The sequence below is a fragment of the Biomphalaria glabrata genome, chromosome 4 (assembly GCF_947242115.1).
Source record: "Biomphalaria glabrata chromosome 4, xgBioGlab47.1, whole genome shotgun sequence".
In the NCBI taxonomy this organism is placed as follows: Eukaryota; Metazoa; Mollusca; class Gastropoda; family Planorbidae; genus Biomphalaria; species Biomphalaria glabrata.
The window spans coordinates 14,203,457-14,230,975 of NC_074714.1; the positions used below are offsets into that span (position 1 = coordinate 14,203,457).

Below are 27,519 nucleotides of genomic sequence, written 5' to 3' on the forward strand. Positions count from 1 at the left end.
AACTCAACTAATAGGACTAATTGATGATTTTTCAAAGGGATTAGATAATAATGAGCAAAAAGATGCCATTTTACTAGATTTTTCTTTAAAAATTTTGACAAAGCTTACCACCATAGTTTGCTTTAAAAGTTAGAATATTTTGGTATTGCTGCTTCATAGCACCAGTGGATTCAGGATTTTCTGATAGGGAGAGAACTAACTGTAATAATAAATTGCTCTAAATCAACACCAATAACAGTAAACTCAGGTATTTGTTTGTTTTGTAGCTGATGAAGGCCTTGTGGCCCAAATATTTGTTCTTGTTCTGACCTATATGCATGTTCATTGTATTTTCTATAAAGTCATTCACCCCTGCAGCAGTAAACCTATGTTGCTTTTGAAATAGTGTCTGTAATTTATATGATAAGATATATAAAAGTAATTTAAAAAGAAAAAAAGGTTATAGTTGTTTTTTTTTAAATCATTGTTAATGCTCTTACATTGTAACAGTTGTGAATAGGCTTGGCTTTCCTTCATGATATGAAGATTTTTCTTATTTTATCTTGATGATAATTGAAGAGATTATTACAAACTAGATTCATTTTTGTTTTTTACAGACTGATGTTTCATACATATTCTATCTTGGCTCTAATTGGCATTTCAAATTTGATATTTTTTGCAGTGATGACAATGGCCTGCAGGGAAGTAATTCTTTTGATCGAGATGCAGAGAAAGTTCCGCTCGACGAAGACACAGATAGCTTAGACTATGGCGACGATGATGCCAGCAAGTTTAATGAAGATGGTTCCTTCATCGGACAATATGGGCGAGGGGAAAAGGGAAATGAAGGAACAAATGCATCCTCTATAGTTTAGCAGGCTCAAAATAGCTAACTATTTGATTAAACATAATAAAAGTAAGAAAACAGAATTGAAGGAATCTCTCAGAATGGATAAGACTATATAACAAAATCGTACAGAAAACAAAACCAGTTCCATGTTTTATGTGATACTTTTGTTTATGTCCATGGCTGACCTTTTGATTTCTCAACTACTGTGTACCACTGAAAGTCATTGTATGTGTGATCTGATCTTGTTTCAACTTGATTTAAAGAGAAGCAAGATTCTGTCAAGCGGGTAACTGCAGTACTAAACTCTTTTGTTTGCAATGCTGTGGAGGAAATTTTTTTTCTGTCAGGAAATGAAAACTGACAGTATTTCAATACCATTTTGGCTTTTTACTCATAACATAATTATTGATTAATTCATTAAACTATTCAATACCTTTTTTAAAATTATTTTTTAGGGTCATTTATTACTTGAAAATATGTTTAATTGTAAACACATTTTTGATTGATATTAGTTTTTCTGTACTACTAAATATTGGTTTTTAGATTCACATCATGAGTATTAGTTTGGCTTTAAGTTTCTAGTAGAAAGTTGGTCTACCCACTTGCCAGGTTGGGTGGATGAATTGGTTTTTGTTTTGTGATGCTCTACTTTTTCATGTTAATATTTTCCTTGTCGACTGCCTCGTTCATGAAGCCACAAAGCAAGATGGTCTTACCTGAAAATGTGTAGTCTAGTCATATGAGTGGCATTGTTTTAAAAAAAAACAATGTATATTTTTGTTTATTTATTATATCTACTTTATCTGACAGATGTAAAGTACTGGTCATACTTTCATTCAAATAGATGTCACTAATCTCTAATTTTGTATTTCGGGTGACAACTTCTTTTTATACCTTAAAAACAGTGAATTATGTTACACTGTAGAAGAAGGGATGTCCTAAAATATATACAGGTAATGCTAAGTACTAATGTCTCATCAAGTCAAAATGCTATTTCATAAGAACTTGATGTTTCCCTTATGTTTCTTGTGCCTAGTTCATTTGATTGATATGATCATCTTGTCAGTAATACTTTTAAGAAGTATAGAATTTTTTTTTTCTTGAAATCCTTGCTGAGAAAAAAAAAAATAGTAATTTTGTTTCGTATGCATTTTATTTTATTTATTCAGATAAAGTTTTTAATTTTGTTTTTAAAGCTCACTTATTTTTGAAGTTTAATGTCAGCTCATAGTAAAACATATTTCAAATACTGATAATTTTTTTCATCATTTTTGTTAAAACATAAAGAAAATTTTGGACCATAATCTCTTGGTTCATTCTTTGCAGCAAGTCATATTTGATTTTTTTTTTCAAATGTGTGATTGAAAAGTGGTAATGAGTGCTATATACATTTTTTTTTTCATTTGTTCAGTCTGAGTGCCTGGAAATACTGTAAATGATGTTGTAGATGATGTTAAATAGCCCAAATGAGTCAATAGTATTGAGCTGTCTCTCTCATTGAATCATTGTTGTACCTACACAGGCCAATCACAGTCATCTCTGCTAATGTTTGTAGATAATGATTGTTTTTTGTGTTTGTTCCGCTTGCTACATTTGACTTTTTGATATACCTATATACTTGTAAATATTTTTTTGTTTGTTAAATATATTTATCCCTTGCTCTCTATTTTATGAATAACTTCTAATGCCTGGTGAGCTCAGTGTTGCTTGTATAAATTATTGCATAATCAATAAATATCTTTTTTGTTATTCAGCTTGCTTAGATGGTATGTAATAATTTCATTTTGACTTGTTTAAGTCTCTAAGTGTACAGATGTCATTATTCTAAAGTCGATTCACTGCTTTTTAATGTCATGTTTTGTCCTCTATGTTATATCAAACTTGACAGAACTCGCATCTTTAGAAAACATTATGTCAATGAAACTACTTGATTTGTGTCAGTAATTAAAAAAAAAAATAACTACTTAAGTTCTGCTTTTACTGAATTTGATACCTAGAAGTTTGAAAAATGTTATGTCAGTACTGTTGTGCTGTTTAACTGTAAGCATATAGTGTAGATGTTCTGTCAAAAGCTGTAAATGATATTATGTCTCATTCACCCCTGCTGTGTGTTCAGTTAAGTTATATTTATTTTTCATATGCTTAGTCATCTAAAGGTATATGTATAATATGTGCAATTAATTTTATGTATATTCTATTAAACACTACTGGTTAATGGATAAAACTAGGAAAGAAAAAAAATCTTTTTCCCCACAAGGCACATTTAACACTTGTGAAGAAGTTAGTTTAGTTGTTTTTTTTTAAAGAACTATTACTTAAAATGATATTATCTATGATGGCATTAGATTAGCAGGCAATGTTGAAGTATTAAAATGTGCACATCAGGTTTAATTTTAAAAGAGATTAATACTCCATATCTAGTCCTGCTTTAGAAACTAGAGTTCTAACAAATGCATTTAATGAAGAGATTAATACTTCATATCTAGTCCTGCTTTAGAAACTAGAGTTCGAACAGATACACTTAATCGTCAGTATAAGTTGGTAGCTAAATAGTCTGTTATGTTTTTAAAGGCTTTTCTAATGCTTTTACACATTGGCTCACTTACTTAACTTGTTGTCAGTACATGCCAGATAAGTGTTGACATGTCAGCATGCAGGCTAAAATTTGTCATCATATATATGATTCTCATCCTGCAATCAGAGTGTGTCTTTTTATGTTGATAAATTACCAATAAAAACTTGGTGCAGTTGGTTGAACATATTCCTGCTTGGCGTGCTTTACAAAATTTGTTACATTTGGTGTCAGAAGTCTATTTGAATGATGTTGTTGAAGTTGGTTCTTTTGCTAAAACTTCAAGAAAAACTTGCCCATTGGTTGTGTTATGATCATTGAGGTACTTCTCCATCTGCAGTAAATATATACATTGACACTCTATAAATATCGGATATCTTTATTGTCCTTAAATATATATTTTAGTTCTTTCCAATAATGGTTTAGATGAAATGCAAATTTAATTGTTTAAGTAATGAATATCAATTTATTCACATCTGTCAACTAATGTAAGCATATAAGTAAAACATCTTTATATTTATCTTACTGGTGTTATCATTAATTGTTTAGTTTTATTAATGACTTATCATAATGAAATTTTAGGCTTCAGTAGTTGTTGTTTTATCCATATATTTATGCAAGTGTTCTAATGGGTTCTGGCTAAATGCTTCATAATTGTTTTTTATTTTTTCCTTTTAATGCACTTTTGATCTTGGGCAGTGTTTCCCAAACTGTGTTCCACGGAACCCGGGTGTTCCACAAGTCCTGAATTGGTGTTCCACGAGCTACTGGAATAATAAACTGGTAGGCCACCATGTGAATTAATCTCTCTAAAAAAATAAGCATCGTGTTCTGCTAAATACTCAGAATGTTCAAAGCGGTCTATTACGGAAAAAGTTTGGGAACCACTGATCTAGGGCTGTGGCTGTGGTTGTTAATGATAAGACAGTAATCACATTGTGAATGGTTTACTGGATGTGGTGATTAGTGTGATTGCTTGTTCTGATGGATTAATTTATCCAATTTTATTGTGTACTTTTTTTGTACAAAATGTTTGCATGTTATTGAAATCCATTTTTACAATTAATTTTCATTAGTTTTTTAGTTTTGTTTTTGTAATTTTTTGTATTGCAGGCTTTTGTTTTGTTTCTCCTATTTGCAGGGGATAGTGTGCAATAAGAACATGTTCTTTGTGACTAGTTAATAAGAAACAAGAAATATTTTCACTGCTAAAATGTATATTTTTTGAGAGTCCTAAATTTTCAAGTAAAGGTTTTGCTTAAAAGATGAATAGTTTCAATTTATATTTTTCTGTAATGCATACTAGTGACCAACAGTTAAACCAAAATAAAATTTTTAACCTTTTTTGAAAAAAAAAAATTCATATATGTTTTTGTTGGACATTAAAATCCTACATAAGCTTTGGAACATACCAATTTGAAAAAGTCCTTAACAATTACATATTTGATGATAAAGCAAAAGTACTGCAAGACTAAATCCATCTTATTGAATCACATAATACAAGATGATATAAACATTGTAATTATTTTATATACTTCTATAGATCAACTTTTTTATATAATTTGCTTGGAATCTTAGATTAAAGAAATATTTTGATACCAGATATGTGTGTGTTCTTTAGCCAAATTAGATTTTGTGTACTTTTGAAAAACATATTGAGTGTACACATGGCTGGAAGTCAGATCTGATCTTTGGTTCCCTTATTCAGCATTGTGACATGTCTATGTTCCTCCCATTTGTACACTGTGACCCTTTTTTTTTTGTATTAAAACTCCCTCATTACATTCTATGACTTGTCTTTCTTTTTCAAATAGTCATATTTATTATGTTGTTCAATGTCCCATTATGCTATAAGTACCGGCCAATTATTTGACAACTATAGCGTGTGTCACACCTATAGCACATTTCACACTTATAGTGCATGTCATTTGTATGTCACGTGACAATTGATATAGCCTGCAGTGTAGAATATGAATATAGAAATCTTGAACATTTATTTTCCTGAATATTTCCCCACACCAAGCTACGGTTGAGTCTTGTTATACCCAATTTTGAATTACTTACTAGTACTAGCAAGATTTGTGCATAGATTACATACCAATTAAATTCTTCGTTCTCAAAACTGATAGAAGGATACACTTTGAAATAACCAATCGCCCCATTTGAGTCCTATTGGAAGTTTGGATGTATGAGGATCTCATTAATGGTTTAACTTGATACTAAAAATAGACCATTGCAACAATGTTTTTGATTGGTCATACTTTGTAATGATGTATGTGATTGGTCATCCTCAGAACGCCACCTAACATCCCCAATCTTTTGTATTCCTAGTGAACTAAAGCTGTGCATATATCTCTATCTATTATATATATTTATTCTCTATATATATATCTTCATTCTGTTTCTATTGCTGTACATGTGACCTGACATTCTAAACTGTCTGTAAACTTGTCAGAATTTTATTTTTAAAATCAACCATTTGAAGAAAACAACAACCTGTTCAAGTGATGATTGTGTTTGATGTCCCTCAAGTCATGAACAGGCTGTGAAGTGAATAAATGATTTCTGTCATTTCATTTCTGTTTTAGTTTTTAGTTGTTTTTTTTAACTAGAGATGATGAATCAAAACTTGGAATAAAAGTTACGCTTTAAATATGACATACCAATATTTTTGTTTTACTTATTAATTTAGAATACAATACAAGCATGATGGGATTTTCTAACATGGGGACTGTTTGGAGTATTCAGTGTACATGATACATAAGTGTTGTTAAGCTATGCCTTTTAAAAATAATAGAAACAAATTGTGCTCACACTTCAGCTCTGCAGTTTTAAGCTCTTCAGTTTCTAGTTTCACAACATTTAGTTGGCAAGTGATATTTCAATATTGTTTTGCTGATATTGTTTAATATCTCTTGCAATCTTCCTTTTTTTCATTTTCTTTTTTGTTTCTCTAGGTTTCATTATATGGACCCAACATTTTTGCATCTAGCTTTCTCAACTATCTCTTACTTATTAAAGAGATATACGGATGTTAGCAATGAGCCAATTACTGTGTCTTAAATAGTTATGAAAATCCCATACATAGATTCATACATAACTATCTAGAGATATAAAGGATGTCATTTTGAAACTATTTCAGTACAGGGTTAGAGTTTGATCAGTAAGTTGACCTCCAGGGTTCATCTCGTAGAATACGTTTTCATGTGACTGTGGAGACCCTATTTTAGAGAGACACTCCCGTCCACAAATATCGCAGGTTAAAGTGGCTTTCGCTTTTGTGGTAGAGGAGCCAGACATTTTTCATATGGCACGGTTTTCTTTCAGAGCTGAGGCCCATGTTTTTTTCACTTTCCATAACTTTCTTGGCCACTGTCTTTCTCCACGTAGTGCGGTCTTGGACTATGTCTTCCCAGTGGTCAGTATCAACGTTTACTGTTTGGAAGTCCCTTTTGATTATATCCACGTAATGGAGGTGGGGGGCGACCATTTTTTCTTGAGCCAGACGCGAGTTGCCCGTAAAGAATGACTATCGGGATGTAATTGTCTTTCATACGGCGAACATGAGCAAGCCAGCGCAGTCTGTGGACTGTAAAGATGCTAGGAAGACCCATTCGCGCAAGTTTCTCAGTATTGCACTCTCTCTCTTGCAATGGGATTTTCAAGATCCTTCAGAGGCCGAGCAAGTGGAATTATTTTAGTTTTCTCTCTTGCTTTGCGTAGGTAGTCCACGGCTCACTGGCGTACAGTAGCGTGCTCAAAACGCATGCCTTCTAGACTCTATATGCCTTGTGTATCTCCATTTTGGAGGGAAGGCTGCAACGACTTTTGCTAGACTCAGACCAAGAGTGTGGGAAAACAAGAAGTTCACTACAGTTTGGTCAGTACATGCCTTATAAATTATTAACATTTGACAATTAAACAAAAGGAAACGAAATATTATTTTTACAAAGAATTCAATTTATAAGAGGGTTATGGCCTAAGCCAGTGGTGTCTAGCCCTCTTGCCATGTTATCCAGTTTTCTAAGATTAGCTCATTTCTGCAAATTTAACTTCAATATTAACTTGTTTTTTTTTTTCTGATTTCTAACTAGAGAGAGATGAAAAATGGAAAAAAAAGTAATTAAAAGCACATCCATCTAAAACTCAGAAGTTGGATTTTTTTCACAATTAACAGAGAAATAATCATTTAATTTATATAAGAGCTGTGAACAAACCAAATGTAGACGCATATTGCGCTGTGATGACATTACAAACATAAACACGAGAGCTAAAATGACATACTAATCTAAAAAAAAGTTTTAAACAGATAGATCCTAATGTTATTCTTGAATGTAGTGTAGCATGTTGTCTGTCTGAGATCAATGGGGAGTTCCAAACCTTTGGTAAGGTATACTGCGCAGCCGTTAGATGTGGCTTTATAAAAAGTGAAGTGGTAGTATTTTTGGCCTTCTGTTACCTTAGTGACTTTGGAAAGTGTAGTGTCAGAAAGGACCACTAATGTTACCTCTAATAGCTTGGATGCCTGGACATTAGGTATGGCAGCCTACTGCACATGTATACTGCAATGTCTGCAATCCTACTATGTAAAAATAATAACTTAGATCAAAACAATAATTAGAAACTATCAAAGAAGATATTTGTTAGAGCTTCAGCTTAGGCTGCTAAGATCAAAGATTCAATGTCCAATGTTATCATGCCTAGTTTGAAGAAGCTAAATGATTTTATTGTGGAGCGTCCTTTGGCCGACTTTTCAAGCTTGACATTTAAAACTTGTTTACTCCACAGTTATCCAGCTAGATCTAGTCTAGTCTAAACACAATGTCAAGGTGTGAAACTTCTTTTCACTGCCAGTTTATACCTAGGCACTTTCCGTTGCCTTTTTTTTTTCTATAATCTTTTCCAAACTTGCAACATATGTCTAAACAGTGCATTGGAAAAAAAAACAGTTCAGATATGGTTCATTGAATTTGAAAAGCATGCAGTCAACTCTCCTGAAATAGTAAAGCTTATTGGTGCCTATAACGAATCCAAAACAAGGGCGTAATTTCTGAAAGGCAGGCGGGGCTGCAGAACAACATTAAATACGTTTTTAATTATCAATTAGTAGCTTCTATTATATAGTTTATTTAATAATTATTTGCACAAATCAGTCGCGAAGAAGATCACAGCGCTGAGAATCAAGGCAGGCAACTCTCCAGCTTTCCTCTTTTCTGCGGGGTCATCTTCGAGTTCAAAGGAAATGAGATTGTCCTCGTCACGTTCGAAGGCGGAGCTATGATAAATAAAAGGCCCAATATAATTGTTGGACTAACTAAGTAGCCCTATGTTTCCTCTTCCCTTTCCTGAAGGATTGAATCGGAAGAGTTCAGGAGTGAGCACACACCCCCTCCCAGGATCCGCCGTGTCACAGCCAATTCAATCGATACCTATACCGAAGCTAAATTCTAGTTGATCTGTGTATCGAGTTTCAATAGGCTATGCCTTACAAACTAGTCGTTCCCTTCAACATTTTAAGAGCACTAGAATAAAACGTTTGTATTGTGCCCACACTGAAAAAAAAAAGTCATCAAACTGTTATTCAAATTCGTTTTCTTTTAGATTCTACCATTGACAGGGATAATTTTTTGTTTGCTTTTTTTTTTTTCAAATGTTTCTGTTAGTAATAGTGTGCCAGATTAACTAAAATGTTACAAGCCAAATGAAACATTCACTTTTGAAATCATCTATTTCTTTTTTACTATGGAAAGACTTCGTTCCATTATCAAATTTGCTCTTCCTGCAATTAGTGAGGATTCTCTGAAAAACGTGGTCCAGCGGTTAGGCAATTGTGGCGTGGAAGAAGAAGGTGACCTCAAGTTTATACAAGAAAATGATCTTGTAGGAATTCTGAAGCCAGTTCAGTGCAGGAAGTTACTGGCTATCTTTGTGAATCTTGGTAAGCTATTATGTTCTACTTTGAATTTCGATACTGCATTAGATGCCCTTTAAAGGAAATGCCTTAAGAAAGTAAGCCATTTCATTGAGTTTTAATTGAGAGTGAGTAACCACAAAGTTTTTACAAATTCTACCATCCAGTCTTTATTTATATGTTTATTTATTTATTTTTTATTTTTTTGCAATCCCCCACCCCCCTCCCGTTTGCGGATTTTTTTTAAAAAGATTTCAATAGAAATAACAAAAGCGTTTTTTAGTTTCATAAAGCATTTTTTTTCGTGCTTCTAAAGTTTCAATGGTTTTTTTTTAATCTTGAAGTCTAGATCTAGTGCGTTAGTTGTGGATCATCTAATTAAGTTCAAGTTAAAAAAAAAACAAACCTGCATAGATTCAGCATTGGTCAACATTTTATGGAAACCCCCAGCCCCTTTCAAGCTTCAAATTTCAATATAATGTTCTTCTTAATAATATTAATAATCTAAAACCATGTCAGTTTGGGAAGAAAGAATTTGATTACATGTAGATTAGAGTCTAAATATAATCTCGTTTCCCATATATTGATATATATATATATATATATGGGAAACGAGATTATATTTAGACTCTACATGTAAGCAAATTCTTCAACAAAATATATATAATTATATTTTCGTATATTTTGTTGAAAATTACATAGATCTAAGATCTAGATTCTATTTTTTAAATGTGGTGTCTTAAAAAAAAGTGAGACCCTTTGTGGCTGCACTGTCTAGCACTATCTTAAATCTTGCCCTGTGATAATTAACATGATATGGAATTTTAATCTATGTGTTTGACTGAGATTTCAACGATTTCTTTGCAGAGCCCTTTGAAAAATCCTTACAAGATGGAGTAACAGCTTCTGATAAATCACATAGGCCTACAGATTTAAATTCTCAAGCAACAAAAACGTTAAGCTCCAAGTCCAGAAACTCAGAAACACCAGTCCTAGAGGCTAATCCTGAAATACAGAATAATGAAACACAATTAACAGCGCACAATCTTCCATCTCAAGTTTCAACTACACAAGATTCTATGGTTTATATCTATCCAACAAAAGAAACACCAAAAGATAATTCTGAGCATGTGGTAGCAATGTCAGAAAGCAAGTCTCTCCAAGAAACAATTGAATCATGCCCGGATCAGGAAGTATTAAGCAGTTGTCTAAGGAAACAAACTGAATTTGTTCCAAAAACTACAATTTCAAAAACTGAAGCCAATGAAGTCAGAGATTATAGAAAGTCTGTAATAAGTGTCATTTTTCGCGAGGCAATGACAGACAATTTGGAATGGTCAGATACTGACAGCATAGAAGGTTCTGAAGATGAAGATCAAATCTTTGAAGACCACATGACAGCTGTAAGAAAAGTTGTTGTTTTACTTTAAATTATTATTTATCAATATTCATCAATAATAAACTGGCTTTATACACTATAGTAACTATACATTTTTGTAGGCCTATATTTGGTATAGCTTTACATCTTGGACACTCTTCTTTCAATGAAATTGTAATCTACAAAGCTGTTCTTTGATTATTTAAGGACACTGAAGCACTTTTGCCAGATTCCAAAGCCACACCATTTATGCTTGCTGCAAAATTAATGATGTCAGAGTTCTCTTATCTCGAAAAGTTGGAACTCTTGTACACTGTAAGTAGAATTAATATACATTTTATTATTATATAATAATAGCAGTAATAAGCAGTAAAATGTGGACAATTCAACAGTCACTATTTATTTTAAAGGTTGTTTTTTTATTTGTAAATTTTTTAAAATTCCATTTTATATGCCAAAAAATATGATCAAATAAATATATGCCATAATATCCAAAAGATGTCACTTACTAAATCTAAATGTAACAAATGCATTTTTTTTTTTTTTTTTTACAAAGCTTATATCAATTCACTCTCTCTATCTGTCTAGCACAATTTTTGTATATGCTATTTCTCCACATCCAATCTTGAATCAAGTTGAAATTTTGCACAATTATTTCTTGCATCTGATAAAACAAGAATCAGTATTAAAAAATCAACCAATTAGGTGATTCATTATATGTAATTAATTGTTTTGTTTGTTATTGAGCAAGAGAAAGAAATTGTACTTGAAAAATTGGCAAAATAAGTTGAATTAGTCCCCTTTATACTTTAAGTAGAGGATTAGGTCATCACTTAAAAGTTTGAATCTAACAATAGAAGCTATGAAACTTATTTTCATAAGCACTTCGCAGGCATGGTGGTTAGTGTATTGGCTTGAGGACTGAGGAGTCTTGAGATCGAGTTCAAGTCATACATTTGAAAAGCTATTACAGTAACCTTCAACCAGATAACTCCTTCTTTCTTCCCCCCTTTCCCCACTGGCCCAGACAAGTGATAGGATCATAGCCCATTGAGAAAGCTAAAAATATGAAATTGCACTAAACAAAAACAATTGATAAAAATATTTATAATCACACAGATTTATTATTGTTAGTCTAGATCTATTACAAATTTAATTTATTGACTGATCCAAACTAATTGATACAATTTTTATAATATACACTTTTTTAAATATTTGTATTATTTAATAGATGCATTCTGAATTATGGCTCATTATTCAAATAAGTATTAAAAAAAACAATGACAAATAGCTAGCTAATGAAAAAAAATGTTTTACTTCTATTTTGCATTTAAACTACTGCAAAAAATTATGCTGGCATGATTCATGCATGAAATAAGCCTATGTTTGTGTGTAAATTTTAATAATGGGTGTAGTTTTATTGTTGTTGTTTTTTTTCAGAATTTTTTCTTAGAATTAATTAAAGAAAATCTCAAAACCCCTTTCATGGAGCCTGACACAATCACTCATATTTTCTCAAACATCGAGACGATATACCTCTTCCATAAAACTTTTTTACTGCCACAACTGGAGGACAGAGTTAAAAACTGGTAATTAAAATAGGCCTACTAGATAGAATTGAAAAAAAAAATAGGCTGAACTCATACCTAAAGCTAATAATTTAAGCATACAAAGTTTGTATTGGATACTATAATGGCATTTATTATTAAAAAAACAAGTTAAATATATATTTTTTTACACTTCACTTATATTGCATCAATTATTTTGAATCAATCATCTAATTAATTTTTTATGACTCAAAATGTAAAATGTACTCATAATACCATATAGTTTAGATGTTCAAAAAGGATAAACCATTTGGTTTATCAGTGGACCTTAACTTTTTGAGTATGATCCAAAAACACTATTAGAATTTGTAAAGTCGCAGGTCATTTTAAATCTTACTATTTAGGAAGGTTATAATGCTGTTTCTAACCTATTAGAATTTCATGCCTTGACTTTCTTTTTTCAACAACAAAAATCCACATAAAACAAAGTTAATTAATTATGGCTACAAGATAAACTGGGGTGCGTTGGCTGAGTGGTTAAGCACTTGGCTTCCGAACCAGGGGTCCTGTGTTCAAATCTGGGTTTTGAATTTCAGTATTTTTAGGGCACACCTGAGTCCGCCCAACTCTAATGGGTACCTGACTTAAGATAGAGAAAATAAAGGCTGCTGGTTGTTATGATGGCAACATGACACAATGCTCATTAACCATTGGTCAAAGAAACAGCTGGATGACCTTAGTATTATCTGACCTATAGATCACAAGGTCTGAAATGGGAAACTTTACTTTTTTTTTTAATAGATAAACTACTTGGTTATTACAAAGCTTATATCAAAAGTTTGTACATGTTATTTCTCACACACCTAATCTTGGATCAAGCTGGTATTTTTCAAAATTATTTCTTTTACCTTACAACACAAGAATCAAAAAAAAAACAACAACCAATTAGTTAATCCACTATTAAATTTTTTTGTTTGTTATCTCAAAAAGGGAAAGAAATTGTAATGGGCTGAAGGGTTGGTATAAGCTGAATTAGTACGCTTTATAGATTGTCGTCTGAGTTATAGTGAACACAAACCTGATAAATAGATTGAGACTATAGAAACAATAAGCTTTCCACTAGCAGAGTGGTTACTGTGTTGGCCTGAGAAGGCTTGAGCCATAAGTTCCAATTCAGGCATTCGCCCTTTGGCCCTTTGTATAAATGGTTTTTTATTGTTGGTCTAGATAAATTAGAAATTTGAAATTTAATTACATGACTGATCCAAACTAATTGATGCAAGTTTGCTTTATATAAGCTTGGGTTTGTTTTTTTCGAAGTATTTTTTAAAATTTTTCTTGTTTTTTGTTTTTTTTTGTTGATTTATTTGTTGTCAAGGACACTGAATATTATTCCGATTATGAGAAATACAGTGTTCAAAATTTTTACCAGATAGACAGAAAAACAGAAAGATGGAGTGAGTTGACAGTATTTTAGTTAGAAAGTATTTTAAAAATTATTATAAATATAAATTTGCTTTAGGTACCAAGATCCTAAGCTCAGTGATATTTTGAGAAAAAATGTTCCATTTTTAAGGATATATATTGATTATATCCAAAACTTCCCACAAGCTATGAATCTTTTACAATCTTTGCAAATGAAGTCAACTCATTTTGTGGAATTCGTTGATAAATTAATGGTAAGTTCTGTTTATTGTTTTAAATTTAATACAATCAAACTAAAACTTTACTGCTATCAGATAGAAATCAATTCAAAGTACTTAATGACAAACTTATGTTTATATATAGAAATACTCTAAATGTGACACTGTTTCACTGAATGATCTCTTGAAAGTTCCTACTGAAAGGCTATTAAGTTATGTCCAATTAATTAAAGGTAAGATCATGTGGAATCTATTTTTTACTTATTTTGGTCGAGATCCATAAGGGTAAATGGAAAATATAAAAGTATATAAATGAATGCATATAGGCCTAAATATAAAATTGTAGAAGATGTTCCAAGCATTGAAAACTGACTTTTACTTAGATCCAATTGAAACATAACATTCTATTATTTAATGTGTTATGATCGCCTACATTTATTTTTTTCAGAATATGTTAGCGTTTTTCAAAAAGATTCCACTGAATTTTTTCTTGCCAATGGTAATTTCTATTTCTAAACATATTCTTTTTAAAATTAAAATTTCATTGAAAACACACACACATATAATGTTTTTTTTCTGAAACATATAATAACATATTAAAACAAAAACTTTTTATATATAATTGACCTTTACTCAGTCTAATATCTATTGATTTTCAATATGCATATCAGCCTCTTTTTAATGTCTTTTGTATTTGTTTTTCTCATATCTGTTGAAAATTAGTTATGAAAAAGAATGATGAATTAAAAATTGTCTATTTTATATTTGTCAGAGGCCTTGAACTTGCTTTTAAAAGTTGCTCACAGCTCTAGTGAAGCTATGAAAAATCAAGTAGGTAATATATAAAAATGTCAAAAGTACATTCTAGGATTTATAAAGAAAAGAACTTTATCATATAGCATACCATAAAATTACTGAAAATTTAATAACTGTTGCTGCTATAGAATGAGGAATGGTTAAGCTATGGTAATGCTATATCTAAAAGTATTATTTTTATTAGATCCATATAGGCTAGGTCATCACACAAATCATTGAAATCATATCAGTAGGTATATAAGTACAAACAATTATTTATTCCAGTCATTTCTTTTTAAACCTATTCCTGTTTTCCAACACTTATTTGTCAATTCAGTTTAATTGGATTCAATTTTTTTTTCTTCAGGAATCATTTTTAGCTCTTTTAGTTTTGAGTAACAAACTAACTGGAATCCCCCAAGACTTTATCACCCCAACCAGGAAACTTATAGCTGAGGGACCAGTGATGGAAGTATCAACACGGGATGGAGAAACATTACGTCAACTTATCCTGGTTTCTGGGTTTTTTTTAGATTATAGATTTAATTTAGTTGTGATGATTTCAGCACAGTCGAGTTAAATGGATAGAATAATTATCTTTTTAAATATCTGTTAAATGTATCATATTTTGTGTGTTACACTATTTCAGTTTAATGATTTGATTTTGGTATGCAGCCATGACTATTCAACTGATAAATATGCAGTATGGGCTTATATAGACATGAATGGCATTGAGGTAATATTTTTATATCTTTTTCTTTACCTTTACCTATCCCTTAGTCTGTTGTACCTTTGGGGCACTGTCATGTATCAGTTTTAGAACCCCTGTAATATTTGGTGACTAGTAGTCACTTAACTATTCCGTGCGGTTTCAGCACGAGATCTTGCTTGGTCAAGTAACTGACCACGAGGTGGACACCTCAGTAGATTCCAGACTCCCGTAGAGAGAGGAGTGATATAGATATCTTTCACAGTGTAGTGATGTACATGTAATTAAGTTATTATAATTGATTTGCATTCATTGGAGTATTTTTCATGATGGCTTATGTTGCCAGATATCTTTTGTGGATTATATTATCGTGTCAATAAAATGTATGTCTGCTACCAGTGTGTTTATCAATAATTCTAAATGTTGTCGTTGGAGACCTTAGTATACTGGTGTTGTTGCGCACTTGCAAATCTAGTGCGTGTAAGAAAGTATTTAGTTCAGAAGAACATTATGGTAGTACCAGAAGAGGTACCTACAACATACACGACATTCGCGTCATCACGCCTACTATAACAACCAGGCTGTGACAGGCACCAAGCAAGACTCCTCAACTGTATTTCTCCATTCCTCTTTAATGGCAGGCCCATCCATTCTTTTATGTTTTTCTTCCACCGCTTTCTCTGTCTGCCTCTTCTTCTTTTTCCTGGTACTGTTCCCTTAAGGAAGGTCTTTGCGAGCTCCGAAGATCTTGTAATATGGCCATTGATTTTGAGCTTGTGTTTTTTCATCATGGGGTCCGATCACTGCAGTAACCCTTTCTCTAATCTCTTGGTTTGTGATGCCTAGGATCCTTCTGTAGCATCTCAATTCCATTGCTAGGATCCTCCTCTCTAGCTCTGCAGTCAGCATCCAAGACTCACAAGCATATTTATATTTTTATATCTAAGTAAACTTTATTGCTAATATATTTATATTTTTATATCTAAGTAAACTTTATTGCTAATATATTGCTAACAATATACTTAAAGTTATTTTTAATGTGTTTTAAAGTAGGCCTCTTATCCTGTCATTTTTAATATGAAAATTTCGAAAATATATTTTAAAGATGGAATCTCTCAAATTACTCTTATGTTAAGTAGTAGCCTACCCCCTTAAAACCTTGCAATATGTAGAGCATATGATGTAAAGATCATCTATTTCTATAGCTGATGGTTTACAAGGGTATCATGTGGCTAGCACAGTGACCAACCAACTTTATTTTCCCCCAACTAATGTCAGGTACCCAATTGAGTTGGGTGGACTGAGAGGCATCTTAAAAATTCCATAATTCAAAATCCCAGACTTAACTTAGATAAGAACCTCAGACCCCTAGGTGCTTTACCAGTCAACCAACATGCCTCCAACTTAGTTTATGTTTATTGAATTTCTTGGTCATGTGCATAAAGATTCTTTTTTTAAATTAATATAGTAATACTGAAATTGAAATCTCATGCTATCATATTTAAAGTTAATGTTGCACTGTTGAAATTAACAATCAAATTTTTCTAGGAATGGCTATGCAACTTAATTTGACTGCCAGATTCATTTCATGTTCACCAAGTTATAAATAATAATATGTTTATGTTTCACTGTAGTTAAAGTTGCTGGATTACACATTTGAGTTATCCAATGAAATGATCAAAATTGAACTGAATGACAAGTAAGTGCTTTTTTAATTTGAGAAAACATTTCAAGAGAAATATATTGCTCTTCATTATAAAAAACAACTTTCTTTCTTTCATCTTAAAAAAAAACAAAAACATAGCTATCATTTATTTTATTTACAAGCCCATATCATTAATATTTGTAAAAAAGAAAAAAATAAACTTAACAGTATCTTATATTTTTAGAGAATTACCGTTACATTTTTTCAATTTCAAAGATTAACAGAGGGAAATAATAAGTATACATTAGCTTAGGACATGTTTGTTATGTGAAATAATTGTAAATCTACATGTCACATCAATGATCATTTTTTGTTAGTTTTTTATATTAAAACTGTATTTAACTCATAATTGATATTTCAATTATCTCATAATAGAACTAGATATAAACAAATGAAGATTAAATGGTACCTTAACATTTATAACAGCAAAATGTGTGCATGATCTCCCTTACATTTTTGTTACATTTTTTTCTTTTTCAGGTCCTCATTTGGCTGGATACAGGTTAGTTACTTTAATATCTTTAAACATTGAAGTATTTTAATGTAACTGAAAAAAACAATATAGACCTTTTTTACTATGTGACAAAACTAACAATTAACTTTAAACTGTCTGTATGGCTGCCTGATTGTCTGGCCTCAACCCCTGCCATCCTCCAGGAGGTTTGCGCTTGGATGTAATAATCTTTATTTCTGTAGGAACATCAACATTTAAAAAAAATAAGTCTTTATATCTATTTATTACATGGACCTTACAGATATCAGTAGTGAATGTCCTTTTTTGCTGGACATTGTTATTTAATGCAAGAAACCTTAAGCACATTGATTACAACTGCAATTAATTTTAAAAAATTCATTTTGTATCTTTCGTTAGAAAAAATCCCTGATGGCCATTCATTCAGGAATGCAATCAGCATATATTTATAAATGAAAAGATAGGGAAACATAGTAAAGTAAAAGTTCCCCTTTCAGACCTTGTGGTCTATAGGGCAGATGATGTAAAGGTCATCTGTTTCTGTTACGAGGGTGTCATGTGGCCAGCACAACCCCCAACCGCCTTGACTTTTCTCCAACTAATGTCAGGTACCCATTATAGCTGGGTGGACTCAGAGGCACCCAAAGATCCCGAAATTAAAAATCCCAGTCTTTGCCAGGATTCAAACCCGGGACCCCTGGTTCAGAAGCCAAGCATTTTACCTCTCAACCACCATGCCTCCAAGGGAAACATGCTTGGCTAATAAACCTATTGATCATTTTAAGTCTATATATCGACATTTAACATTGATTCTAATGATTTTTTTTCCTAGCATACCCTATATTTACATTTTAAAATTTCAATATGAAAACTATTTTAAAAAACTTTACAGATAATTGATTCAGCAATAAAAAACTATGAAGCGAGGAAACTACAGAGACAGTCTGCTTTAAACAACATCAGCCTACAGTTTTATGATGAGGTAATGTTAGCAAGCAATGCTTATTACAAATACTAATGTTAATTTTGGTTGATGTAACTTTATATACATTCTTGATATCAATCCCAGAGCGCATCCAGTTATCTTGGTAAAATACGACCAGTCTGGGTTCCTGATTATGTGGCTACTACTTGCATGATATGTCGGAACAAATTTACTTTTGTCAACAGAAGGCACCATTGCAGATCTTGTGGAAAGGTTGTATCACACTATATGTCTATATATAGATAAACATATATTTCTTTAGTTCAAAGTTTTTCTATGTTTATATATATTCCAATGATAAGTTTCCCTTATTACCTCACTTTCTTGAAACAATTGAATTATAGATCTAGTTAACAGGATTACTTATGCAAAATACTTTACAGAGGTCTGCTGAGTTAAATAGGCTTTACAAATTTACTTTACCATATGTTTATAACAACAGAGTTTTCAGTTGTAAGATGCTTTGCTACTGAATTAGGGGTCTTGCGTTCAAATTTAGGTCATTGGTTAATATGCATGACTAAATTACGTGTAGGATGTAGTCATCTTCTTTTTTGAAGTAACACCTGTATTATATAAGATAAGATAAATCCTGGTGAAGAATGGGATTTTTAATTTTAGGGTCTAAGTCCACCCAGCTCTTATGTTTACTTGACATTAGCTGGATAAAAGTAAAGGTGGTTGGTCATTGTGCTGGCCACATTACACCCTCGATAAATGTAGGCCACAGAAACAGATGACCTTTACATCATCTGCCCTATAAATCACAAGCTCTGAAATGGAACTTTCAGAGTTCTTTTGACAGTTTTTCAAGAACAATTCTTTAAAATAGTAATTATAGAAGATTCTGTCAATGCAACATTATATCTATTTTTTATCTTTATGCTACTGAAGGCAAGACTAATGAAGCTAATAATATTTTAAATTAAATAATGTGTATTAATAACTACAATGAGTTTGTCTGTGTCAGATAGAACTAAATATTTAAATAATAGCTGGGTATTTATATTACTTAAAATTCACATGAGCCATTCCTTAATATTATAATCATTATCATATATTATCATTGTTATCATATATTTTAGTATTTTCAGTAATTGAAAACTATTGATCTTTTTTTTTTTTTTATGGCAGCTCATTTGTAAATGGTGTTGCAAGAAAGCTCCAATAGAATACAAGCAATCAAAGAAAAGATTAGTCTGTGATGGCTGCTTTCTTGTCATCAGCAAAAACCTACATGAAAATCAAGATGAATCCAGTAGTGCTGTACAAATTTCCGCTCCCCACAGCATTTCTCATAAATCTAGCTTCTCCTCCAAACTTTCCTCATTTTTGCCAGCAAGCAATAGACAAAGCACCAAGTCTGCTCCAAATAAAGCTTCTGAAGTCAAAAATGAATTTTCTGTTAGTGAAACTAAGACTGGCACTGATGCCAAAAGTGATGGCCCAGAGTTATCTTCCCTGGAAAGGGAAGTTGGTGAGTTAGATAAGACTGTCACAAGAAGTAATGAACATGTGGATTTTGAACCTACATATGAAAATTATGTTAGGCCCTCAGCTCTGTCAATGTTTCAGTCAGAAAATGAGTCCATGGTCACTCTTTTAAAACCTGAAAACACTAGTAAAGAAACAGAGGCTTAAATTTAAAAACTTAAAATTTTTTTTTTAGTTCATTTTATAAAGTAACTTGTAGTTTATATAATTTCATAGTTATTTTTACTAAGCTTATATCAACTCACTCTGTCTGTCTCTGTTATTTCTCCATCACCCAATCTCAGATCACGTTGAAATTTTGCACAATTATTTTATTTACTTGACAATGCAAGAATCAATAAAAAAAAATTAACCAATAAGTTAATTAACTATTGGTAATAAATTTCTTTGTTTGGTATCGCAAACAAGGGAAAGAAATAGTACTTGACTGAAATGGTGGTTTAAGCTAAGGATGTTAAAAGTTTCTAAAATTGCTAACTCACCACTGTTCCAAAGTTTTCTGTTATACCATCTGATCATTGTCTTTTAATCATTTCCTTTTATTTTCTCATAATGGTGTGCTAGTATTTATATTTGTTTAGAAATTATTAATATGTTTGTGAACTATTTTGGAAGCATCATTCCATTTATGAACTAGATAATGAAAATATGGACTGGATTATGAAAATAATTAGCATGTAATACCATAGGATTGAAGTTTGGCAGATGCAGTTTGAACATTTGAAATGATTCATCCTAAATTGCTTCTATCCTTAAGATCAATATCAGCAACAAATTTGATGACTGTCTAATCAATGCTAAAGCAAAGATTTGTAAAACAAAAGATGCAGTTATTCAAAATATATCCTATCCTACCAAGATTCTTTTTTTTTCTTCAAATGGAAAATCAGTTTTGCTCTAAAGTGTAGTGTTCCAGAGCAGTGATTCCCAAACTATGGCCAGGAGGCCACATCTGGTCCCCAATAAGTTCTGTATGATGATGTGGAGATTATCAGTTCCATTGGATTTGACTATTTTTTTACGGTGATGCAGAATGAAACAGACAAATGTTGAAAATACCTTTGATCACCATATAGAAAAAAGACTTGTTTTTGCACGAAACAACCACAAAAAGTGAAGATACACTTAAGGTATAAACTTTAGGATGACAACCTTTTTTTTTTTTTTTTTTGTTAAAATGTTTTCTTTTAGAAGTTAGTTTTGATTGTTTTTCTTATGTAAAATTACATTGCTGATAGCAATTTAGAAATTGAACTATGAAAAGTTACATTAACTATAAAACATTATATATAAGCAAGAAAAGAATGTCTGTAGAACATGTATTTAATGTATATGAAGTGTATCAAAATTAAAATTAACATTCATATCTAGTTTTATCTTGCATTAAATATGTATAGTATTTACATGAGGGAAAACATAAAAAATATGCAAATAATTTCTGGATGATAAATAATATAATTTAAATTCAAATCAACAATAGCAGACAAATTTCATTGTTTCTCATCGAAATGTTTATATAAAAATATTCCTTTTAACTAAGACAAAAAAAATCCCACTTGAATACACACTGAGATGAAATAGACACACTATGGAATGGAAGAAATCAACTTTGATAAGTATGTTATAGATAAGTATCTTATAGCCCTGGACACATTCAATCTTCTGTATTTGTATCAATATAATTTAGGTCATAAGCTTCACTGGGGAAATTTTAAAATATTCAATGAATGTTAGGTTCTAAATGAAATAAACTATACACAATAAACATCTTTTTAAATACTCCTATGCTAAAATACTTCTAGAAAAAAATATTGATACTAGTAAGTAATAGAATCTCTATTATGCAAAGCTTTGAAATACTTTATGAAACTGAATGGTACAAACATAGAAAAAAAGATGTATATATTTAAAATATACTTAGGTTATCATACAGCACACAAAATCTACTTGCTACCTACATCTGAATCTGTAAATAACATTTAAATATTTGCAAAGATTGTTATCTAGTAGTTCAGTTGTTGTTTTTAAGTTAATATAAAAAACAGAAAATACTTTTTTTGCTTGTTGACTATTTTCATTAGAAGTGAATGACAATAAATCATTATTTTAAAAAGTATTAGGACTACAAAATGGTTAATTTTATGCTACTTTTTTTGTTTGTTTGTTTTACATTTTGGATGATCCTTCAGAATTGAAGATAATCTACTTGCTAATCCAAACCTTCTGCAGGACGACGGGGGATGGCAGTGGGCAAGGTATCACCAAGACAAGCAAGCAACAGTCTAGCACACATACTGCATGACCAGGCTGAAGATTACCCTATGTTTATGACATATGCAAAGAAACTAAATTTCATTTATATTGAGCTTTTTTAGGCTGTAGATAAAATTTGGAAGTTTTCGTTGATTGATTTAATGTACACATTTAAACAATAAAAACCTATAGCCAAAGTTACACAAAAATACACTTAACAACATAAAGCAGTGATGCCCAACCTAATTTGACCTGTGGATCAAAATATTTTTCCAGCCCTCATGTCGCGGGCCACATGACCGAAAAATGTACAAAAAATGAAATGAACTTGGCCTGAAACAATTTTATTAGAAACCTGTGGATCTAGTCTTACATTCATTAATGGGATATCTGAAAGTTATCCCTGTATGCTTTGTGCCAACGTTTTGGCAGGCCAGTGGAGGAAACCACGTCGCGGGCGGATGTGGGCCATATTTTGGGATTCACCGACATAAAGCAATAAAAAAACCTAATAATATTGAGTTCAAAGAAATTTAACAGAATACTAAGTATGTAGGCTACTGAAAATTAAACTTTTAAATCATAATCATCAGTTACATGGTTTGGAAACAGACCTATGTCCTAACATTTACATGATTGTAAATTTAGAGTGTCAGAAGATTAAGATTCACACATGAAGAATAATTCACATTGGAAGTTAGCAGCTGATCATACATGGCTTACAAGCGGAAAACATTAAAGCAATAATCAGGCTTTTGAAATAAATAGAAAGATCACCATATTAATACTGTCTTACTTGTTCTACATCTTAAAATACATTTTAATATTATTTTATTTTGACAACTAAATAAAAAAAAATTTTTTTGACTTTCCACAACATCAAAAAATGAATACAGCAATGAAGAAAATGTGCAAAAACAAGAAAGGGAAAAAAAAAAAAGAAATAGAGATAAATATCTAAGCTCTTTTTTGTACATTGAGGGTCAAGCTAAACAGCCATCACAGAAAGCTAAACACATACATAGGCTTCAATAGATAGTCTCTGAGTAAACCCTTTAAAAATTTCAAACTGGTTACAGCAAAAAACATGGAATTCAGAGAAGCATCTTTCAGTCCACAACATGCACAACATAATGGTCACAGAAGACGACTAGATATTGCACAGTTTTTATATACAAATGCCATCAAGTAATTATCATGTCAAAAAAAAGAAGAGGCATAATACAGCTCGTAACTTTGGCCACAAAGTGTAGTAGCATTATTTTTTAGATGGAGCACATAGCAATAAAATAACAGATTACAGCTTGACACCAAGTTCCCAATGCAAATAAAGACACTATAGTTCACAAGTATTTTCTTACTTAAAAAAATACTTTTCACATTGCATGTAACAAAACAAAATAACTATAAATTGTTTATTACTTTGGGATTTTAACTACAAATCACCTGAAAGCAGCATTGAAATGTGATTAATAGTTCCAAAAGTATATTAAGGAATTTTACATTACCATTTTTCTAATAAAATATGATTACTTGTTTGGAAACAGCTAAAATACATTGCAAAAGTGTGTTCAAATCTTAAATAAACTACTAATTGCTTTCTACATTCCATAGCATAACTATCAAATCATATTATGCTTATTTTATGGTAGAAGGAAATGAAATCTTCAGCTTAAAAAAAATCAAATAAAATAGGCCTGTAATTAAGGCAAGGCTTTTGTCTTCAAACTACTAGTTAACAAATTCTATCAGAGCTGAATCTATAGACCAAGTTTCTCTAAAATATATTTTTTTGTGCTGTTTAAAGTGAAAAAATGCAACAAAATTATGAAAATAATATGTAGGCCTATTATTCTCAACATGGTATTTATAATAGTAAATATGGTAATAATGTGAACTGCCAAAAAAAAACCACTTTAACAAATTAAATTTAGAAAACAAAATTCATTAAAACTACAAAACCTAATTTACCAATGGTTGACATGGAAATATATATTGGTCCTGACAAAAGCTTGCATAGATGTTCCTGATGAGGGTAAAAAAAGGTTTATCCCTCTAAATATGATAACTGAATAAGGAAAATGAAAATTCATATAGATATTCTATCATAAGATGCAGGTGTAAATGTGCTTAAAGCTGAAACATACCAACAGTTTCAATCTGTTTTTTCTTTATTCTTATAGGTACATTGTCCTTAAGACTTTCTACACTTGGAAATAAATAATCATCTATTGTGTTTTCTTTCATTTCTTGAAGATGCTTCTATTCACTGACCACAGCATCAATATTGTCATACTGACTGACCCCATCAGCACTCTCATGGTCAATGTCCTCTGCAGCTAAAGCTGCCAGACTGCTGTTACTGTCTCCAGGATAGCCTGAGTCAGCCTGGCTGCCAGAGTGCGTGCTATTGCGGTTGTTGCCACCTTCAGTGGCAATGTTGTCAGATGATGTGTTACTTGTGTTGGATTGTGAGGACAGCCTGGAGGATTCTTCTGGTAGTTCAGCTTTGACCAATTTGCTTAACAATGAAACCCATCTAAGGAATGGAATAATTAAGCATTAAGTTCACATTTTATGTAATAAAATACCAAATAAATAGTAAAAAAAGCAAAATGATCCCAAATAAATTTGAAAATATATTTATGATTCAATAGAAAATTAACAAATCTAGCTGGTATCCAATGACATATCATTGTCAAGAAAAATAGATGACCAACTGGCTAAAGTCTGGCAAAACAGATATATCCATCTGCCAAAAAAAATCTATGCCTTCAAAGCAGTTGTTCTCATTCTATATGCCTCTGAGACTACTTTATTATGCAGAAGGCTTCTCAAGTATTTCTTTCAAGGGTGCCTACATTTCATCATGTTAAGTGATGACAAGCCTACATTACATTGCTATTAGAGCATGGAATGGGTTGCCTGAGCTAGCCAGGAAAACCAGTGACTTGGCAGAATTTAGGTCATTGGTTAATATGCATGACTAAATGCATGATGCGTAGGACGTAATCATCTTTTTTGAAGTATTATTAAAGATTATTTAAGATTAAGATAAAGATTATTATTAAAGTATTATTTAAGATAAGATAATAATGATGTTTTGGTAATACTAGTGTAGATAGTGTGTAAGTACAAGCTATAGTTCAACAGCTGTGCTGGATGATCTTTATGATGATTAATTCCATTGCAGAAGTGACACATGGACTTCAAATGTTCCTGGCCTCTATATTAACCCATTGTATCTTTTTTTTTTACTTTATAATCACTTTACATTGCATGTTCTAGATTCCTGCCATTTTGCATAAGATTGGCTAGAAGTAAATATTCTTTATTTCTAAAGTAATGTCTAAAGCACTGATATAATGAAATCTGAAGTCTGCTAGTAAGAAATATTTCAATAACATCAGATTGATACAAGGAAATGATATTTTAAATACAGCTGATCCACTGAGAATGACAATGTCAATAAACTTGTTAAAGGCCAAATATAAATTATCCATTGTTAATTCTTTATGCACCAGCTGAGCTTCAAAAGACTTATAATGAAAATAACTTTTAGTGAATGTCTCATAAGAAGCCTGTTATCTATCCTCTGTTTGGGATCCCTAAACTGAAGAATACATTTAAAAACTAGACACAAAATAGAGCAGTGAGATTCATAACAAATGAATATTCACATTTGATTAGAGTAAATCCTTTAGTAAGATCATTAAATTTAGAAAGTCTTCAGTACAGTAGCAATTATACATAAAGCACTGAACCATATCTTCAAATACAAAAAAAAAAAAACTAATAAAATACTCAGATACAAAGATAAAGACACATTCATTGTTCCATATGCTAGGACAAATTTGTAAAAATACTCCTTCTTCAGACTAATCTGTACAATTACTCCTTCTTCCCTAGAGCTATTAGAGCCTGGGATGGATTGCCTGAGTCAATCAGGAAAACCAATGACTTGGCAGAGTTTAAGTCATTGATTAACATGCTTGACTAGATCGACTTTGGAACACGCTTAGGATGTTATCTTCTTTTTTTAAAGTAACATCTGTATTTTATAAGATAAGAAGATAAGATAAGGATTTACTTTACCTTTTCAATTTTTTGTCATTGTCAGCTTGAAAGAAGAAGACAATTTTATTCTTGTGTTTTAAACCAAAGACATTTTGCTTGTTTTCATACTCTCCAAAACATTCAACCTCATGTCCAGGTAAAGGCAAGGAACCAATAGCACTGACATCCTGAGATTTTAGGGGCAACAATTCAAAGTTTTATCATTGATAACTTTTTAATTCTCTAATTAACGTGCATGACTAGACTAACTCATGGATAAATGCGTTGGATGTAATTATCTTTCGAAGTAACATCTGTAATTTACAACATAATTTGTAAGATTCCGACAAATAGTTTTATTTTCTTTAATATCATACAGTTAAAAAATATAAATTGTAATATACCATATATTGGCCCATATAACCCACGGGTTATTCATGTTTTAAAAAAGGAATGGCAGCTGTACAGGATGTACAAAGGTGTGGGGTTTACAACATTTATTTTACTCATAATCATAGCATACCAGAAACTTTGGACATACAAATGGGTCTTTATACCTCTCATAGTTTACTGTGTGGTTGTGAAAAGTACATTGGAAAGTTTTATGAATATCTAATTATAAATCTCATTAGTACTGATGCAGCAGAGAATCTTTAAAATACTAGAAATCATTTGTGCCAAGTTTACAGCAAGTCATGCTTTGCACATGCAGGGTATATAAGGATGTGGGTTGTAGCCTACAATTTTGTATAATTTACTTTTTAATTTGTGGGGGTTATATGCGTATGCAGGGTATATGTGCAAATACAGTAAGAGTCTATAGTTAGGTTTCATTAACAGGACATAGGACAAAAATAAATCTGTAGTTATGTTGAATTAACAGACAGAGGACTAGGAATAAATCGGTAGTTATGTTTCAATTAACAGGACATAGGACAAAAATAAATTGGTAGTTATGTTTCAATTAACAGGACATAGGACTAGGAATAAATTGGTAGTTATGTTTCAATTAACAGGACATAGGACTAGGAATAAATCTGTAGTTATGTTTCAATTAACAGGACATAGGACTAGGAATAAATTGGTAGTTATGTTTCAATTAACAGGACATAGGACTAGGAATAAATTGGTAGTTATGTTTCAATGAACAGGACATAGGACTAGGAATAA

The 27,519-nt window shown here is 31.5% G+C and overlaps 3 protein-coding genes across 13 annotated transcripts in view; 2 read left to right on the forward strand and 1 right to left on the reverse strand.

Annotated features, from left to right (window-relative positions):
• The window catches only part of LOC106053155 (neuroglian-like), a 104,164-nt gene extending 98,105 nt beyond the window's left edge, over nucleotides 1–6,059 (forward strand). For all 5 annotated transcript variants that reach the window (XM_056025306.1, XM_013208652.2, XM_013208668.2 and 2 more), the window contains one exon: nucleotides 662–6,059. In XM_056025306.1, coding sequence (XP_055881281.1) covers nucleotides 662–854 — 193 coding nt within the window. In that variant the 3' untranslated portion in view covers nucleotides 855–6,059. The remainder of the gene's footprint in view (nucleotides 1–661) is intronic.
• Nucleotides 6,060–8,853: 2,794 nt separating this feature from the next.
• On the forward strand, nucleotides 8,854–21,411 carry LOC106053199 (FYVE, RhoGEF and PH domain-containing protein 4-like). 2 transcript variants are annotated; one of them, XM_056027662.1, is made up of 15 exons: nucleotides 8,854–9,339; nucleotides 10,180–10,715; nucleotides 10,898–11,005; nucleotides 12,131–12,279; nucleotides 13,760–13,916; nucleotides 14,026–14,113; nucleotides 14,329–14,379; nucleotides 14,653–14,711; nucleotides 15,043–15,189; nucleotides 15,325–15,411; nucleotides 17,019–17,083; nucleotides 17,570–17,591; nucleotides 18,454–18,543; nucleotides 18,631–18,759; nucleotides 19,681–21,411. In XM_056027662.1, exons 1-15 carry the CDS (start codon nucleotides 9,144–9,146, stop codon nucleotides 20,185–20,187), a joined length of 2,391 nt encoding a protein of 796 aa, XP_055883637.1. In that variant the 5' UTR covers nucleotides 8,854–9,143; the 3' UTR covers nucleotides 20,188–21,411. The 2 variants fall into 2 exon arrangements, with proteins under 2 accessions (XP_055883637.1, XP_055883638.1); XM_056027663.1 differs by having other exon boundaries at nucleotides 9,299–9,410.
• The window catches only part of LOC106053183 (FYVE, RhoGEF and PH domain-containing protein 4-like), a 117,362-nt gene continuing 111,188 nt past the window's right edge, over nucleotides 21,346–27,519 (reverse strand). For all 6 annotated transcript variants that reach the window (XM_056027658.1, XM_056027659.1, XM_013208678.2 and 3 more), the window contains 2 exons: nucleotides 26,389–26,537; nucleotides 21,346–24,832 (listed from right to left, as the gene is read on the reverse strand). In XM_056027658.1, the coding sequence (XP_055883633.1) occupies nucleotides 24,556–24,832; nucleotides 26,389–26,537 (426 nt within the window). In that variant the 3' untranslated portion in view covers nucleotides 21,346–24,555. The remainder of the gene's footprint in view (nucleotides 24,833–26,388; nucleotides 26,538–27,519) is intronic.